The sequence below is a fragment of the Macrotis lagotis genome, chromosome 3 (assembly GCF_037893015.1).
Source record: "Macrotis lagotis isolate mMagLag1 chromosome 3, bilby.v1.9.chrom.fasta, whole genome shotgun sequence".
NCBI classification, from domain to species: Eukaryota; Metazoa; Chordata; class Mammalia; order Peramelemorphia; family Peramelidae; genus Macrotis; species Macrotis lagotis.
In genome coordinates, this window is record NC_133660.1 from 162,829,455 (window position 1) to 162,847,695 (window position 18,241).

Consider the following 18,241-nt stretch of genomic DNA (forward strand, 5'->3'; position numbering starts at 1 on the left):
GTATCTACAGCATCACTCCTCCTAGAATGTAAATGAAGACCCTGTATCATGACCTTTTGTATTCTCCATGGTGTCTAGCAATATTTCTATCATATACTAGACATTTAATGAAGACATTATCACCCTGCAATCCAGTGGAAATTAGGAAATGTGACCTTCATTACTATTGTCTTCTAGGTATCAAACCATGCTACACTGCTGGCATGGAGAGCCCAAGCAGAGACCCACATTTTCAGAACTTGTGGAACATTTGGGAAATTTGCTACAGGCCAGTGCGCAACAGGTATGTATAGTTATCTGTGTCTCAACTTGCCAATGATACTTTTTATTAGGAATTCTATGAGGGAACTGATTGGTTCTAATTTTCCAAAGCTGACATTCATCTAAATCACAAGTATACTAATTCATGAATGATACAGAATTAATTCTAGATAATTATAGTAAGGTACAGTAGGGTAGTAGAATAATTATCTAGAGTTAGCTCAAAGATACCATATTTGAAAAATATTCCTCCTCCTCCTCTTCTTCCTAGCTAATGTTTCCAAAAAGATTATATATAGTATATAAATATATATATCCACAGTATATATTTATGTATTTATATATTTATATTATATAAATTTATTTATAAAATCATTTATACTACAATAATGTATTTTGTGTAATAATATATAACTATAACTCTATAAAATGATTATATTATATATAATCATATATCTCACTTTATGATTATTATCTCATTTGATTTTCACAACATGCCTGGGAAGCAGGTACTATTACCACTCTCATTGTACAGATGAGAAACTGAACCTAAAAGAGTTTATGTGACTTTCCTAGGATTACCCAACTAATGAGTATCAAGACATAAATTTGAACTCAAGTTTTCCTCTTTCCAAGTCCAGTGCTCTATCCATTGAACCACTTAGCTAGCATTTATATAATAATCATAATAACTAGCATTTATGTAACACTTTAAAATTTGTAGAGAACTTCACACATGTTATTCCTTATGAAAGCACTGGGAAGTAGGTTCTATTATTATCCCTTTTGCAAATAATCCTGATTTTGACAGCTTATTTAATTACATTCTAGTGTCACAGAAATATAGTATGGACCAAGAAATCTACCGTGGCTATATTTTGGGGTTTTTCCTCTGTCAAAAAGGATTTTGATGCATAGAATCCATAACAATAACATTCCCCTTTGTCTATATTGTTACAGGATGGTAAAGACTACATTGTCCTTCCTATATCAGAATCATTGAGCATGGAAGAGGATTCTGGACTCTCTTTGCCGACCTCACCTGTTTCCTGTATGGAGGAAGAGGAAGTGTGTGATCCCAAATTCCATTATGATAACCCAGCAGGAATTAGGTACTGTATCTGCTGAATATCCCACTGGGGCCCACAGACAATCCCAGGGGTTGTGAGGAAAATGCAAGACCTTTCAGCTGCTGCATACCATTCCAAGTTCCCACATTTAACCTTGGCCAAGGGGCTAATAATAAAGCAGTAGTACCTCTAGAGTCAAGTGAACTTTTATAAGTTCTTCCCCCAAGTCTCTAATTCCTGTTTCGACCTTGGTCCTTTGTCCCCCTCCAGAATCCCAGGCCTTGCAGCTGCAACAGCTGGAATGTCACTGTTGATCAATCACTAGGAAAAGGGACTGGACCAGAGAGAAAACTGTATTTTTACTATTACCCCCCCCTTATATGTTGATGAATGCTGGATTAGGAAATAACTCATAAGGAGAAAGTTAATATGCATCCATGGCTACCTATATTGTGAAATCTAATCTAGATAAAACACACAATAGAATACTGGGGAGAAGAATCCTGAGTTGGAAAGAACCTCTCATAATCTTTTAGGTCTTTTGAAAGTCTGATTTTTAGTCTTTATATTTTTTATTTTATGTGTTCTTTTAAATATATGCATACATATGTGATTTCATATGTACATATTTATATATCTACATATGCCATTCATATGTATGTAAACACTATATATGTGTATTAATATACACATATACAAATAGACATTTGTTTATTTCTCTTTTCATTTATTCATTGACTAGTCCTTTGATTTCATCAGTTTAGGGAACTCCTGATGAGCAAATCTTACCAATGCAGATGGATGCTTTCTCTGAAACTTAGGGTCTTACCCAGGTCACTAAGACATTCAATGATTTGCCAAAAACTCACAGTCAGTATGAAGCAGAGGTAGGTCTTTCTGACTCAGAGACTGGTTCTCTATCCACTATACCACACTTCCCTAAAGTTTTATGTATACAATGACTATATCTAACTATAATGTATGTGTTACATAGCAGTACTTTTCATCTCTAGAGTGACACAGCTGGAGAGGATCTTGGGAATCATCTAGTCTGACTCCCTTAATTTTATAGATCAGGAAACTGAGATTAAGAGACTTGCCCAAGGTCACACACCAGGTACTAAATGGAAGAACTAGCTTCTCTAAACCAAAGGCGTATTATCCTGATCCTTTGTAGAGTTCTCTGATCAGCTGTCTGTCTTTCCCTCTCACTGAATGGAAGACACTGATATTTCTAATGAATTTCATTAAAATGTGTCTTTCTAGAAGATCACATTGCATCATTCTCTTTTCCCCTCCTGTTCTCCCAGTTCCTTTATGTGTTATAACTCCAGAGCCAGGAAAACCTTGCCATTAAAATCTTGATTTCCTTCTCATGCACCCTGAATGACTGAACTCTTGAGTAAATATTAGCATTTTTTTTAAATTTCTGTGTTAAGGTAAATTCTTACCATTGCACAGAGATGGGAAATGTCAGCTTGGAAACATGGGGGAAATGTAGTGCAGCAGCTTGGTGGTTCAAAGGGGGAAACAAAGACTAGGACAGTTAGAGGAGAGCCAACACGTCTGTCTTCCCTTCTGTGACTGGGATTTGGGAAGATGATCATACTGATGTGGAAAGGGGCAAGAAGTTAGTATTGAAACAGCACTAGTGTTCCAGACCAAAATTTATTAGTGCTCAATGCTCTGCTGGTTGTATTCCTTTCTTTTTTTTAGTTTTTTTTTGGCAAGGCAATGGGGTTAAGTGACTTGCCCAAGGCCACACAGCTAAGTAATTATTAAGTGTCTGAGGCCAGATTTGAAATCAGGTACTCCTGACTCCAGGACTGGTGCTCTAGCCACCTAACCGCTCTGGTTGTATTCTTAATAGCTGATACTTAGAAAGGACCTGGAGGCTTATAAAGCAGTTTATCTGGATATTAGCTCATTGGAGCCTCTCAACAACCATGATCCTTATTTTATTATCCTCATTTTTATAGAAGAGGAAAACCTAGATTCAGAGAGATTAAGAGCCTCAAACACACAGCCAGTAAGTGGCAGAGGTACAATTCATAACCCGATCTCTAATTCCATCAGCACATTCTTTCCCCCACCTCTTTGAAAGACCATTATATTATTTCACGGTCATGAGTATATTTTCCCTCTTTTTTTTTTAATATGACCAAAAGGAATGAGAATTCAACTTACTGCTGCATATCTCTTTTTCATATGGTCCTGCAGTAGAAAGGAAGTCATATTTGAGGGGAAGCACCAAATGTGCTGTTGTTGGTCGGATGTAAAATGGGGCTGCTAACATTTATATACAGAATCATGGAAAAATGTTACATGACAAGTCTCCAAGCAGACTGGGCTCTCATTTTTCTGCCTGAAGGCTTTCTTATGTTCTTTCTAGCTCATTCTTCCTGTTATCTAGCATTGACTTAAAAGCCAAAAGGAAACAGAATACTTCAAGTAGATTTTTCTACACCCAGATCCTTAGCTATTTACCTTTTTCTTTCTTTCCTTTTTGAAAAAGACTCCACAAGCATTTTTAAAATCTTCTGGGTGGAAATAATGTAAAACCAAAACCAGCTGTAACTCAGTAGATTTCAATGGATACAGGGAAGAGTGGATAAATTAGGTCTCAATTCTTCCCTCCTTGTTTTGTCTAGATGGAGGCAGGGAGGGGAAGAGAGATGACCTAAGGGGAGTTTGATTCATATGCTTCACTGGCAACTTCCTTCTTCCAGCCTCCTAACTAGGCAGGAGGCTACCCAGTGAAAAAATAGTCAACTATCTCATTCTATGTGATTCCTTTGCATTTGAAGAGGATTATGTCTTGCTCATCTTTTGAATGGGTGGTGATTTTGAATTTTATATGGAGAATTGATTTTGAATAAATAATTACTTCCAGTGATCAGTGCTATACTCATAATAAATGCTCAACAAAGACTCAAGATTATAAGAGTTAGAGCAAAGCAAAGGCCCTTAGTGATCAGGTCCTCTGATCCCTTCATTTTGCCCCAAAATAGGGAGTGACTTGCATCATATAGCTAGAAAATGGAAGTTAGGATTTAAATCTAGGTCCTCTGACTCAAAAACTAGACAACAGCTTGGTATTTGTTAGTCAATTGTGTATGCTCCCTACTTTTTTTTTCACCATATATCATTCTCTGAACCCTTTTAAAAGCTCAAAACAAGAGGTGTTGTATGTAGGATCATTATGTCGAGAGTTTAGAATAGGAGGAGAGAAGAGGTTACTTATTGGGAGAAAATGACCAGCTCTTCTCCCTCTGTGATATATGCTTCTGTTCAGGATAAGAATTTTTCTTTATGTTTCCTTGATTATGGGTAGGGAACATTGTTTGTCAGTCCCTCCAAGATACACAGCTAAGAGAGTCTTTCCCAAGGGATAAGAATCCCATTCTTCCCATACAGCAAGAGGGTGAATCAGGGAGGGCTCTCCTCTCCTTTGAATCTGGGAAACTATAGCTCCCTTCCCCAACTGAATCTTTCTTCCTAAGAACTCAAACTCTTCATGCCTAAAATCCATTTACTCTTATTTTCTTGCTCAGAGATATTTCCTTCCCACCTTCCAGGGCCTTCTTCTGTATAGTTCCCTTTCTTCTATTTGGTTATTTATCTTGTTTTTTTTTTTTTAACCTGTTTATATAGTTTATTTCCCCCTCCTTGAGATCAGCAATTGCTACTTTTTTTTATGAATTCCCAGCATTTCACCCAGAACTGGTTGTATAAAAAGTGTTCAGTTCATTACTTATTCATCTTTAAAGTATCTCTGTGAACTAGGAGGGGCAGCTTAGTTTAGAATGGGGGAATTGCAATGAGAAGGATATGTGCATGTAGGTACATGTGTATGTGGGCATGTAAATGTCTGTAGGTGTGCGAGCCAAGCCACTACACTTTAATAAGCACACTGTAAATGGACATGAGGAGCCTTCAAGTTTCTTGCAGCATTTCCTAGCCCTTTAATATGATCTACAGGTGTTTCCTCTGCCCCAGTGCATCACTGAACCGTTAGACATTATTTGGAAAAAGAGACATCAGGAGTCGGCTAATAACAAGAAAGAAATCCCGTAAAGGCAGGAAATAGATCTAAAGGGGGCTGATTATTTAGCTTAGTTTTCTTTAGTCCAGCTCTCAACCTCAGAAATAAAACCCAAAGAAATATACTCTTCCAGACCACTTGGTTTTTATTATACTTTTAAATGTACTTTGCAGGAAATTAAATTTCTAGCATTTGTTAGGAGAGAACATTTCTCTTTTGTTATTTTACTTCATTTTTTACAAAGGATGTTTTGAAGATCATTATTAGCCTTGTGGTTAAAAGATAATGAACTTGAATATTATTTAAGGCATCAGAAGTCAAGAAGACCATCCCTAAAGTAAAAATAAAAATATTTGTCCTTCCACAGTCAGTATCTGCAAAGCAGCAAGAGGAAAAGCCGATCAGTGAGTGTAAAAACATTCGAAGACATCCCGTTGGAACCAGAAATAAAAGTAATCCCAGATGTAAGTATGACTTTTAAAAACAGCTTTAATCAATAATTCATGAGAATCATCAGGTAGATAAATATTGGTTTAGGTATTCATACCCTGGGACCCCACTATATGGCTTTCCTTGGACTCCACAGGACAGACAATCTTTTAATGAATGATAACCTCATAACAAAATCTTTTTGTTTCTTCAGTTACTAAGTCCTCTTGATGGGGCAATAAGATAGACTACCCATTGTTATGCAAGATTCTGATAAAGCAAGTAATATTGAAGGGAGCAACTTCTTCCCAGTATTTTGGGGAACATGCATTCCTCACATAGAGGAGAGAGAAATCACCTCAATTTCTTTCTTCCCTACTTGGTTTAAATTATCTCCCAAGGTGATAATTCCTACCTAAGCAACACACACACACATATACATTCACACACCTTTGTTATGATTCACTGACCCGCCCCCTTCAAAAATGGGGTCAAACGTAGGGGGATGGACCTACAGACATTGCCACCTAGAGGAATGCTCTCTCCTTCTGCAAAAAAGATCATGTAACAATAAACTATAAGCCAGAAGAACCTCTGACTTCTGAGTTCCCAAAGGGCAGAATTCTTTGATGGAAACTGCAAAGGGTTGGTATCAAATCCCATGGGTTTCAGATAAAACTGTTGACAGCTTTATAAAACTGACCAATGAGGGGTGGTTAGGTGGTGTAGTGGATAAAGCACCGGCCCTGGAGTCAGGAGTACCTGGGTTCAAATCCGGTCTCAGACACTTAATAAGGCCATGTGGCCTTGGGCAAGCCACTTAACCCTGTTTGCCTTGCAAAAGCCTAAAATAAAAAACTGACCAATGATTGCCCTCTATCAATGGCATTTCCTTGTTTCCTAAAAGGACAACCAGACTGACAGTGGGATGGTTCTTGCATCAGAAGAACTGAAGACACTGGAGGCCACATCCAAACTGGCACCACCATTTAGGTAAGACTTTGTCACACAAGAAATGGGTGAAAACATTTGAACTTTCAATTTAAATAAAATAATTGTCTATGGGCAAAAATAGATATCTTTGGTTGTGCAATTTAGCATATATGTTGGTGGTCTAAGAAAAATCAAACTTTGAGCTTTGACAAGCTAATATTTTATGTTTTCATGAGAATTTGTGTCAGAGTGGAGGAACTCTGTATTTGTTATGGGCAGAAGCTTGTGTTATAAGATACTTCCTCTCCTGGCTCCAGGAATTTTTTTCTGGCTTTCCCCCAATTCTTGGGATGTCCTTCCTCCTTTGTTCTGACTACTGAACTCCTTCGCTTCCTTTAAGTCCCAACTATAATTCCTCTCTTAAGGAAAGCTTTCTCCAACCCCTTTTAATTCTAGTGCCTTCCTTCTGTAAATTATTTCCTATTTGTCCTGTATGTAACTTGATTTTCACTTACTTGTTTGCATGTTATCTGCTCTATTAGATGGTAAACTCCATGAGAGCAGGGACTGTCTTTTGCCTCTTTTGCTCCATTGCTTAGCACAGTGTCTGGTACATGGTTATTGGTAATTGATTCATTCATTTATAGTATCGTAAAACTTAGAGATGAAAGGGACTTTGGAGGTTATCTTAATACAATTCCCTCGTTTTATACTTGAGGAAACTGAAGCTCAGAGAGGAAAAAAAATCACCTGCTTAAGATCACATGGTTAGTTAATTTACAACTGGATTTCAATCTAGCTCTTCAGTCACTAAAAATCCATTATTCTCTCTCCTGCTGATATGACTAATATGGGGATTACTAGGTAGAAGTAGAAAGAGGAATTCTCAGACAATATGGATATGATCATTGAGGCTGTTTTAATCTTATTAAAATCTTTATGGTCATTAAGATTTTGTTCACAAACTATTTTCTGTGTACTTGAAGAAAACACTGTACATATCACCCTTTATGTATTTGGCATACAAATAAGTTGAGATAACTTCACATTAAAAACTGGTTGAGCTATTAATGATATAGGTTTCAGGAGAAAGAGAAAAATTTACTTATTTATTTTATATTTCAGTTGATATTTGTGTTGGTGCTGTCTAGGTACATTACACTTTAAATAAAATGTATAGCCAATAACATGTATTGACAATATTAGCATGTTGTTCCTCTCTTTGCAAAATAATTTACCAAAATGTTCAAATGGTAAATAAGTTACTTAAAGTATTTCAAATGTAATTAAAAGATAGAAAAATTGACTTACTTGTATAATGATATGATGAAAAATAGAATATTAATGATTGAAATTGATACAAAAAGAGCCATGCAAAGGGTCCATTGTGATACCTTTAAGTGATAGTGTAGAGTTAAAAGTCTATTAAGTGTGGGGGGTGCCTCCAGCTTCAAAATAAATTCATGAGGTAAGAGAATGCCATGTTAGTGAAAATGCTGCAGATGATAGATTTCTGGAACAATTTTTTTGGATTACACAAACCTAGGTACAATGAATATAGAGGTTATACAATCCTTAAGTGAAATTTCATAAATAACTTTGGCTGTCCAAATAATGGAACAAACTGTAATTAATTCAATAGTTTATAATTCTAAGATCTGTCCTGTTCCATGAGCCCAAGGCATTAAGGACATTTTCTGGTTGCTGTTGAGTGCTTCATTTCTTTGATTTTTCCAAAGAATCAAATTTTGATGAGTCATTAGCAGTTCGGACTTGGTTTCAATTGTGTGCACATTTAAGATTATTAATGCTTAAAGTTATAAAAAGATTTTATTAATATCATTTCTGTGTCCTGTAATTCCATCTCTGCAAGTGTTAAGGAAACACAAATAAACTTTCAGATCATCCTGATTTCTTTTAAGATCAGGAAAGAACCCCCTTAGTTTGGACAATTATCTTATAAATAGCTGGTCAATCAGTAAGGCCATAAACATGTTCCATTGGCAAAAAACCTTTGCATCCCTCTGCATAAATGTCTTTCATCTAATCTAGTGCTTGAAAGACCTGGGTCTGAAAAGAGGGCTTATCACTGACAACCATATTCATGCCGGTACCTGAAAATAACCATTATCCCAAGCAACCTGATATGTTGATTAGCAAGAGGGAGAGATAGGAAAGGGTGCCATTGCTCTCTAGGGAGATTACAAGGCCCCATGGAGTTAGGGTTGGGAGCAAGGCAACAACCTTCATTTGATCTACTCATTTGGTCATCATTTCTTCCAACAGTGCACTGATGCCCAGCAAAAGCAAAGAGTCTGTGACCTCTGAAGCTTCGAACCAGACCAGTGGCTACCAGTCAGGATATCATTCTGATGATACAGACACCACTGTTTATTTGAGTGAAGAAACAGAACTCTTAAGTCCTGGGGACAGTGAACCCCAGTCCTGTAGTGCACACACACTTCAACCTGACTCTTGGATGCCACTAAACTCACCTCCACTTTAAGTCAAGGAGTTGTTTCCATACCTCCACAACTGGCAATCAAATGGATTGTTGTGCAGAATCATCACTCAGATATTGGAATGCTATCATTCCCCCCAATTGAGGAGACAGCATATATTTGATTATTGTACAAAAAAAGAAGGACCTCAGTTACCAGGAAGCCAGTGGAACCATAGGAAATGACAATGTTTTGCTGGGAAGAAGTTGGTGACTCAACAATGAATGTTTTGAAGGCACATTATCTGCCTTGGCCTTATTTTCTCTCTTCACCTATTTGTTCATTCATTTCTTCAAAAAGCATTTAGGAAGTCTACTTTGAGACCAATGTTGGTCAACATAAATGAAGTAGAAGAAATGGTCTCTGCCCTCAAGAAATTTGCAAATTGGTTGGGGAATCAAGATACATGCATGACATGGTCAGGGGATAAATAATTCAAGGCATTATATGTGCTATAAAACTTTGGGAAAATGAAATGTTATGGTGGATCATGGTTAGTCTAGGAAATTTTTATAGGAAAAATGCATCTTGAACTGAACCTTAGAGGAAGTATTTGGATTGATAAAGAAGTTGGTGGTAGTATTAAATTGCTTCAAATGGATATGGGAGCCCCTGAATGAAGCTTATTGGCAAGGAGTTGGAAGCGAGATTTACTAGGAAATTCAAGACCTCAGTTCAGGGTATTGTGACTAGTGGGGTGGTGTGCTCTTTCTTAACTGTGCTAAAGAGTCCCTTATGCTATTTCTAACTGTGTTAAATGAGAGCTCCTTCTGGGCCTCTATAGTTTCAGGTTGAACTAACTTTAGGAAGGAAAAGATATGACTCTGGTTCCTTGTCTCCCAGGCTAATCTTTTATTTAGAATATCATAAGGAAAGGGAAACTTCCAGTCTAAAATTCCCAGTCAATGATAAGGGTTCAGATCCAGAGTCCTTTGAGTTCTTGTTGGTCTTCCTTGGATGAAGAGCCCATTGAACTAAGCATCATTTGACTCAAGGCAGCATCATGAAAGAAGATATTTGGTTTTCCACTTTCCCCCAATATTTTGGCTATTTGACCACTCCCCCTCCAGTGACAATGGACTTGGATTTGTTCATTGTTTACTAAGCTTCCAAACTATGACTTCGTAGCCAGAGCTCTAATAACATCCACTGTACATTTAGATTTTTTTATTAACATATAAAGCTATTTCTACTGGATTACTGCCTTCTTATCCCTTTTCTTAAAAAAAAAGAAAAATGTATTTTTTTGTACCATAGTGTGAAATGCTGGGAACTATGACTATAAAACATGATATGGCAATACAATATTTATATAGCCTGTTTATGTAGAAACAAATGTAATATATTAAAATATGTTCTATATAAGGAATTTTATACTCTTTACATTTTTTATCTGTGTTATGCAGCATGTCAAGAGGACGATATTTTCAGAGATTGATGTCATTTTATTAAAAAAAAAGATTGGTGCCTTTGCAAGGCTTCAGATTATACCTATTATTTTAGAATTCACTCGTGCTATCAAATTTAATGCTTCCATATTGAATTTCTACTTTTTTTTACACCTCATGTAATTTATGCCATCAAATAAATGTCACTAATCTGAATAGTGATATAGCATACAATCCTGGAGTTGGAAGGGACCCAGAGGCCATCTAGCCCATGCCATGTTCAAAGCATATCTCCTGCCAACATCTCAGCAAGTGACCATTCCATATTCTGTTGTAAAAGCTCCAGTGTCAGGAACTATTTCTACCTGCTGAGGCAATCTATTCTTTTTTTGGATAGCTGTAAGAGTTAAGAGCTATTTGTTTTATATTGAGTTGAGATCTAATGTAATTCAATAAAGCTGTATTGAGCATCTATAATGGGACAAAGCATTGTATTAGATGAAGGAATGAACAAATATTTATTAAGTATCTACTGTGTGCAAATCTGATTTGATCCTTATAACAAGCCTGGGAGATAGGTGCTGTAATAATACCCCCATTTTACAGATGAGAAATCTGAGGCAAAGAGAGATTAAGTCCTCTTCAGTGTCTGAGGTTAGATTTGAATTCAGGTCTCCCTGATCTGAATATTTTATCCATTGCATCACCTAGTTACTACTAACTCTTGGCTAAAGCAGGTAGGAAATTGGGCCATAGTTTAAAGCCAAAGTAATTCTTCAGATTTGGAAAATAAAGAGCTATTTAAGGAATGGTGTCCAAGGTTCTTGATTCCCTTCCTCCAACCCCCCACCAATTTCCTCTCCAATTGACTCCACCCTCAGCTTGAATACTTACTTGTGACAAACCATACAATTTGTATCTTCCTCTGCCTTTTTCCAAGGGAAAATAAAGCTAGTTCAGCGCCACCCCCCCTCCCCCACCATGGAGATAGATGGCGGAAGCCCTAAAAGCTTTGAATTGTGCTATTTTTATTCTCTTAAATTGACAGCACATATACTGCACCCAATACTCACATCTTTTAATTCAGCCTCTGAGGGTTGTATTGAAAAACTATACTCTGCCCTTTTCCAACCATAGCTGGAAGACTGTTGGAAGTTTTTGGTGCTTCATGTGAGGAAAGACACTTAAGCAGGAGAATATCCAGAATGGAGATAGGTCTCTGGTCCATGCTATATGAAGATAAGATGAAGGAATGAGGGATATTTAATCAAGAGAACAAAAGACAGATAGCAATCATCAGACAAAAATGTGGAAGAGAGATTAGATTTGTTCTATTGGTCTCAAAGGATAAAATTAGGACACGAGCAGAGATTTAGAGCAAGTAGGGACTCCAAACATCAGCTACTCTGTCTAAGCCTTTGATTTTTTTCAGTTAGAAAAACCGACAAGTCCATAGTACCCTATGTCACCTTTGTAGTAATATAGAACATTCACCCCACTGAACTGTGCTACATCTCATGGAATCTCTAAAGATGTCAAATTACATTTGATGCAGGGAAAAGCTTTCTAACATTGAGAGATATTTGAAATGATTCCTCCTCCTTCAGGGCTTCAAGCTAAGGCTGGGTGACCATTTGTTATGTCACACTACAGAAGAGTTTCTTTTTTGCGATATCAGTTGGATTGGATGACCACTGAAACCCCTTTCAAATCTGAAATTCTTTTATTCTGTTGCTCTGAAATAAGAATAGATGCACTGAGGACAATACTGGTTCTGAATTTAGAAAATCTAGGTTTTAATCCTAATTTAGCTACCTAGTACTCATGTGACCTTAAGTAAGTCACTTCTGAAACTGAGGTTCCTTATCAGTCAAATGAGGATTGGTCTAGATCCCTCCCGATTCTAAAAGTCTATGTTATTGTACATAAAGAAACTGTCTTGACCAAAAAGGGAAAGGGGAACATCAACATGCTTCAGTCATTGCTACTCACTTTGACTAGAATGGAAACTTCTTTTTACCCTATTCTCTTGCTATACTGTACTCCCCTGTTCTCCAAGTCCATCTAGTTGCTAAGATTAGGTTGGCTGATGTATTAAATTCACACTTCAAAAGAATGTATTAGATTTAATGTGGTCCTTTGGTCCCTTAAACTCTTTGAAATAGCAGAACTTAAATGACTTCCCACTACCTCCCTTCTCTTCTTAATAATGTAGAACTGCTCATACAGATATCTCAGGATTAAGGAGTGTGAAGTTTAGCTAAACTATATAGATTAGGAAAGTGGAGATTCTGGCAAGGTAGACAGAATTTAAACTCAGTTTCTCTGTCAATAGTGTTTCCCTGCATTTCTATCTATGTCATACTCTATTAGGCTAAAAGTTACCAGGGAACAGGGACGATATCCTAGAGAATCGTACTCAAGAGTTGGCAGAACCTCAGAAATCCCATCCCTTTGTCTTACAAAAACAGGTTGTATGAATTCACTTGTCTAAAGTCATACAAGAGCAACATGCACAAAAGTTTACTGTCTACCTGCCATCCTGATGGGACCATCTCCAATACCAGGTTACCCTCTGCTGTGCAGACAACCAAGCTACCCCTCCTAACCCCCATCTCCATCTGCTCCTACCTGCCTAGAGATGGACTTCCTTGGATTTTATAGAATCCAACATAATCATCTGTCAAGGAGGACTTCAAACCGTATAATCTCATATCTTCCTTGATTAATTTCTCTCCAACTGCTGCAACTCTATCTGAGCTCACTGTTTGGTGACATTCTCACTCCCTTTTACTTATCCCAGTGTCCCCGAATCCCTGGCTGCCATTATAGCAATACTTAGTCCCCAGACTGGACTTGTTGCTCTCTCATGTCCATCTACCTTAATCCAACATTTCACCCCCCCAAAAAAAAGTCCCACTCCAGGTTGTCAGACCCTACCACTGACCTCTGAGATGCTTATTCCATTATGAAAAAACTCTTTCATCTTAAACTTCTTTCCTATTCTTTGCATCTTTTGGGCCTCATTGAGACCTGATTCATGCTGTCTGCTTCACCACTTTGCCACTCTTTCCAAGAACAGACCACACACTTTTTTCTTATGTCTTCTGCCTAATCAGTCAAAATATTATTTTCTATCCATTGCTCTCCTCTTCATTAGATTTCTTTTTTAAGGACCGTGTTTTAAACCCAAATCATTCTGGCTCTTATTGATTGGTTAACAGTGGGTCCCAACCCAAGCCTCATGATCATAGTTTGGATTCTAATGACTTAGAGTGATTTTAAATAGCTATTGTTTCTGTTTTGGCCAGAAACCTTGAGAGTCTTCTATTCCCAGACTGATTTTTTCTTTTGACTAGGTAAAATAAAATCACTATTTGTTTCATTTCTTACCTAGCCTCAATCATTGAATGGGCATTGCTTCAGTCAGATTGAGATCTGGGAAAGACTTTAGCTTAAAAAAGGCCAAGGTCTCACCCTATATTCAGAACCATCTCCAGACATCCAGATCTACATCTTGCCTTTGGACCCAAATGACTCCTGAGGAGAAAGAGAAACTGGTGACATAGCACAACCCTCCCTCACTTGTAAGTCACAGCATCACCTTCCTGCCCTCATGGTCCTCTTTTAGAGCTAAGGACAAATAACAACAATAACCACCTTCACTAAACTACTTCTCCTTTGAAATTCATAATATTCAAATTTGTCACTCAATCTGAATACTAACCACTGTTATCTATAGATCCCCGCTCCTTCCAGGATGTCCCCTTCCTTCTTAAAAGAGTCCAGTGCTCAACTCAAAGTTTCTCTCTCTTTCACACTCTAAAATTATTTCTTGTGATCACAACTGTTGATCATTCTTTTTCTCTGACTTATACCCCTGATCTCATTCTTCATCTTCATGATCACCATCTCTTTTATTCCTCTTCTTCTTCCCCGGCCATCATATCAGCTTTGTTACTCTGTCTTTCCTTCCCTATTCCAAGTACATAGCATTATCTTTCACACTGATTCTTGCCCACTCATCTTTTTCCAGTCATGCCTTGCCAAGTCTCATCTCCCAAATACATCTTCCCCCTTTCCTCTAACTCATACAGTGCTGAATGGAGTGGGAAGAGATCATGGTTTCCTTGAACCACATTCCCCTATGTGCTTTCTAAGACCCAGTTCTACTGTCTACTTACAATTGCTCATGAATCATGATTCTCCATGACTTGGAACCAGCCATATCCCAGACCTGGAATGTGCTGCCTTTTTATCTCTGCCACTTAATTTCCTGATTCCCAGAAGTCTCAGCTTAAATTCTACCTTCTGTGGGAAGTTTGTGACTAATGACTCCCCCTTTAGCTGGAAACATCTCTCTATATGTTCTGTCCATACCCAACTATGCTGGATCCTAGTCTCCCCCTTTAGGCATGTTATCTCCCCCATTAGGACATATGCTTCTGAGGATAGAGAATGGCCTTTTTTTTTTTTTTTGCCTTTCTTTGTATCTCCATTGCTTAATGTAATGCCTAGTTCATAATAAGGATATGATAAATGCTCATTGATTGATAGGTGGTAAGAATTCGAGGTTAAACTTAAATCCATGTCCTAATTCCTGAAGCAATGATCAGCTCATTGAACCACAATGATACCCTGAGGTTCACAGATTTGAGATCTAGAAAGAACCCTAGAGTATTTCAACACCTAAATCCATTTTACAGGTAAAAGAACTCAAGAGCAGAGAAATTGTGTTTTGTTCGTTATAGTCCTCCCACTTCAGTTCTAGCTCCCGTTCAACAGCATTATGATGGCTTATTTTAAAACTTCATATTTCTAGTAATGTATGATTTTGCTGAGATGATTTGTTTTTTTGAATTGAATGTGCATAAAGTATTACGATCTCCATTTTAATACTTTCTTAGCAGCTAGGTAGCCCAGTGGATAGAGGGGAGCCTGGAATCAGGAAGACCTGAGTTCATGGCTGGTTGGGGGTGGGAACTTGGGTTCAGATCATGACTATACTGGTTATTAGCTATGTGATCATTTAACCTCTCTGTTTTCTTACCTATAAAGTAAGGAATGTGTACTAGATGGCCTCTTGGATCCCTTCCAGCTCTAATTCTCTGGACCTTTGCTACCTGCCTCAGTTTCCTCAACTGTAAAATAGGGATGATGATAGCACCTATTTTGCAGGATTTTTGTGAGGGTCAAATGAGATAATAGCACATAGTACTGAGTATCTTAGTTCATAGTATCTTCCATGGTAGAAACTATGTAATGCTTATTCCCTTCCTGGTCAATCAATAAACATTACAAAGCACTGTGCTAAATTCTGGGGATACAAAAAAGGCAAAAGATAGTCCCTGCCTTCAAGGAGGCAATAGGAGGGAAGTAACAGAGGGAAGGCACTGTAATGAAAAGGTTTGGGGAAAGCCTCTAGGAAAGGATGGGAATTTGGTTATGACTTAAAAGAAGTCAGGGAAGTCAGTAGTCAAAGCAGCGGAAGAGGAGCATTCTAGGCATGGTTCCAGGAGCTGAGAGATGGAGTGTCTTGTTCATGGAACAACGAGGAGGACAGATTTACTAGACTGAAAAGTATGAATTTATAAGTAAGGAAGACAAGGGTTAGGTTGTGAAGAGGAAGCTAGGTTAACAAAGGGCTTTGAACGTCATACAGGATTTCATATTTGTTCCTAGAGGCAGGGAGCTAGGGAGTGATCAAATCTTTGCTTTAAGGAAAAATCACTTTAGCTGCTCGCACCATGGAAAGAAGCAACCTGGAATCCCAAGAGATCACTAGATACAGAAGTACCAGGGATCAGGGATCAGGGTATATTTACCAAACCCCTCAACCCTTTTCTTGGTTGAAGTATGGACAGTCAGGCAGACTAACTGAGGACTGTAGGTGTTGTTGGTCTCCAAGTCTCTTCCCATGACAGGTTTATGAGGGATGCAAGACAGCTTAGGTAAATCCCCCCATCCCCCTTGGCTTTGGGCTCCTTGGCCTGCTTGCCCTGTTCCAAGTCAGGGAGCAGGCCCCGGACCTTTCCCCCTCAGCCCTCCCCTTTGCATTTCAGACTGATTAGGTCCCAGAAGGCTTCTCTGGGGTCATTTGGAAACTTAGCAGGGCTTCTCCAACATATGGTGCTGATAAGGATCTCCCTGTTTGAGATAAGGAGCTGTTTAATGGAATCTGAGGAAGCTGGAGTTTGGTTGCCATAAAGCTGTACAATGTAAAGCATGATCCCGACACAGATGTAATTAACTGTTAAGCATATTAGGTGCCTGAGGAAGGGTGTTCTGTAGCTCATAAATTACTAGCAGGCTACCTTCAGTGAGGCAGGAAGGGGGGCAGGTATCTTCGGCTTCCAGCTGGTCAGATGACAGGTTAGGATGAATAAGGAGACTGAGTTCGGGTTCACTTTCATCAAGTCTCCCTCCCCCCCCCCCCAAATCAAACCCAGGAAAGCACAGAACTACCCTAGAGACCTTGCCCACTCCACTTATTTGTTTTCCCCAAACCATGAAGGGGGAGAGCAAAGGACAGGGGGGAAAGGTGTCACCAACAATCTAGACTCAAAATGAAACTTAGGTCCCAAGAATTAGAGCTGGAAGGCATCTAAGAGGCCATCTAGTACAAGTTCCTTACTTTATAGGTAAGAAAACAGAGAGGTTAAGTGATCACATAGCTAAAAAGCAGCATAGTCAGGATCTGAACCCAAGTTTCTAGAGCTCCAGGCTCCATTTCCTCTATTTCCTACTTCTTCCAGGTAATGCTCCTCACTGACCTTCCCATGAATCAGTCCCGCACTTCGTCATTCCACACAGGACTCGGGTTGCTTTATGAAAAGTTTCCTTCCCTTTCTAAGTCATCCTACCGAATCCTTTATAAATGTTCCATTTTTATCTTGTGCTTGGATCAGCAGAGACTCCAAAAAGAAGACTTCCCAGGTTTGGGTTTCTGTCCAGACACCACTGGGTGGGAGCATCTGCTACTTAAGGCTCTCTCGTCAGCTAGCTCTTTAAGATCCTCTTGGAGAAATCCACCAATTTCCATCAATAGAGTTTACTGTAAGGATATGGCCAAATTAAAAATCTCATTTAAGATTTAATTATTTTCATTAAGAATTTGGGAAAGACTGAAATAATTTCTGTTCTATATACAACAAATAATTTCTACTATGGTTACCTATATTCTGGTGCTAAGAAGGCATTTGGAACCTGTACCATGAGTGAGTTTCTGTTCTTCATAAACTTTTGATGCCATAGAATCCTAGGATTAGAGCTAGAAGGGACTTTATTCCAATCTAATGATTTTTCAGATAAAGAAACCAAATCCCAAGGAAATTGAATGATTTGATCAAGATGAAACTGTAACAAGTGGCAGAACTATAATTCCAATTTACTTTTAACTATACCTTATCTTTTTTTAGAAAAATATCAATATCCTTATGTGACTAGGCATCTTCTCTGAGACACAACCAATGAGTAGTCACCCAACCTTTGTTTGAAGACTTCTAGCTAGGATAATTCTCCACTGTCACCTCTGGTAGTTCATGTCATTTTTGGAATTATTTCCTTCCTTTAAGCCTGTATCTGCCTTTTCAACATCTCCTTCTTCTCTTGCTT

General features: G+C 38.2%; 1 protein-coding gene across 2 annotated transcripts in view; it reads left to right on the plus strand.

Annotated features, from left to right (window-relative positions):
• The window catches only part of KDR (kinase insert domain receptor), a 49,504-nt gene extending 38,046 nt beyond the window's left edge, over window positions 1-11,458 (plus strand). For both annotated transcript variants that reach the window (XM_074229413.1, XM_074229414.1), the window contains exons 26-30: window positions 178-283; window positions 1,222-1,373; window positions 5,744-5,840; window positions 6,713-6,798; window positions 9,025-11,458. In XM_074229413.1, the coding sequence (XP_074085514.1) occupies window positions 178-283; window positions 1,222-1,373; window positions 5,744-5,840; window positions 6,713-6,798; window positions 9,025-9,244 (661 nt within the window). In that variant the 3' untranslated portion in view covers window positions 9,245-11,458. The remainder of the gene's footprint in view (window positions 1-177; window positions 284-1,221; window positions 1,374-5,743; window positions 5,841-6,712; window positions 6,799-9,024) is intronic.
• The last annotated feature ends 6,783 nt before the right edge of the window (window positions 11,459-18,241 follow it).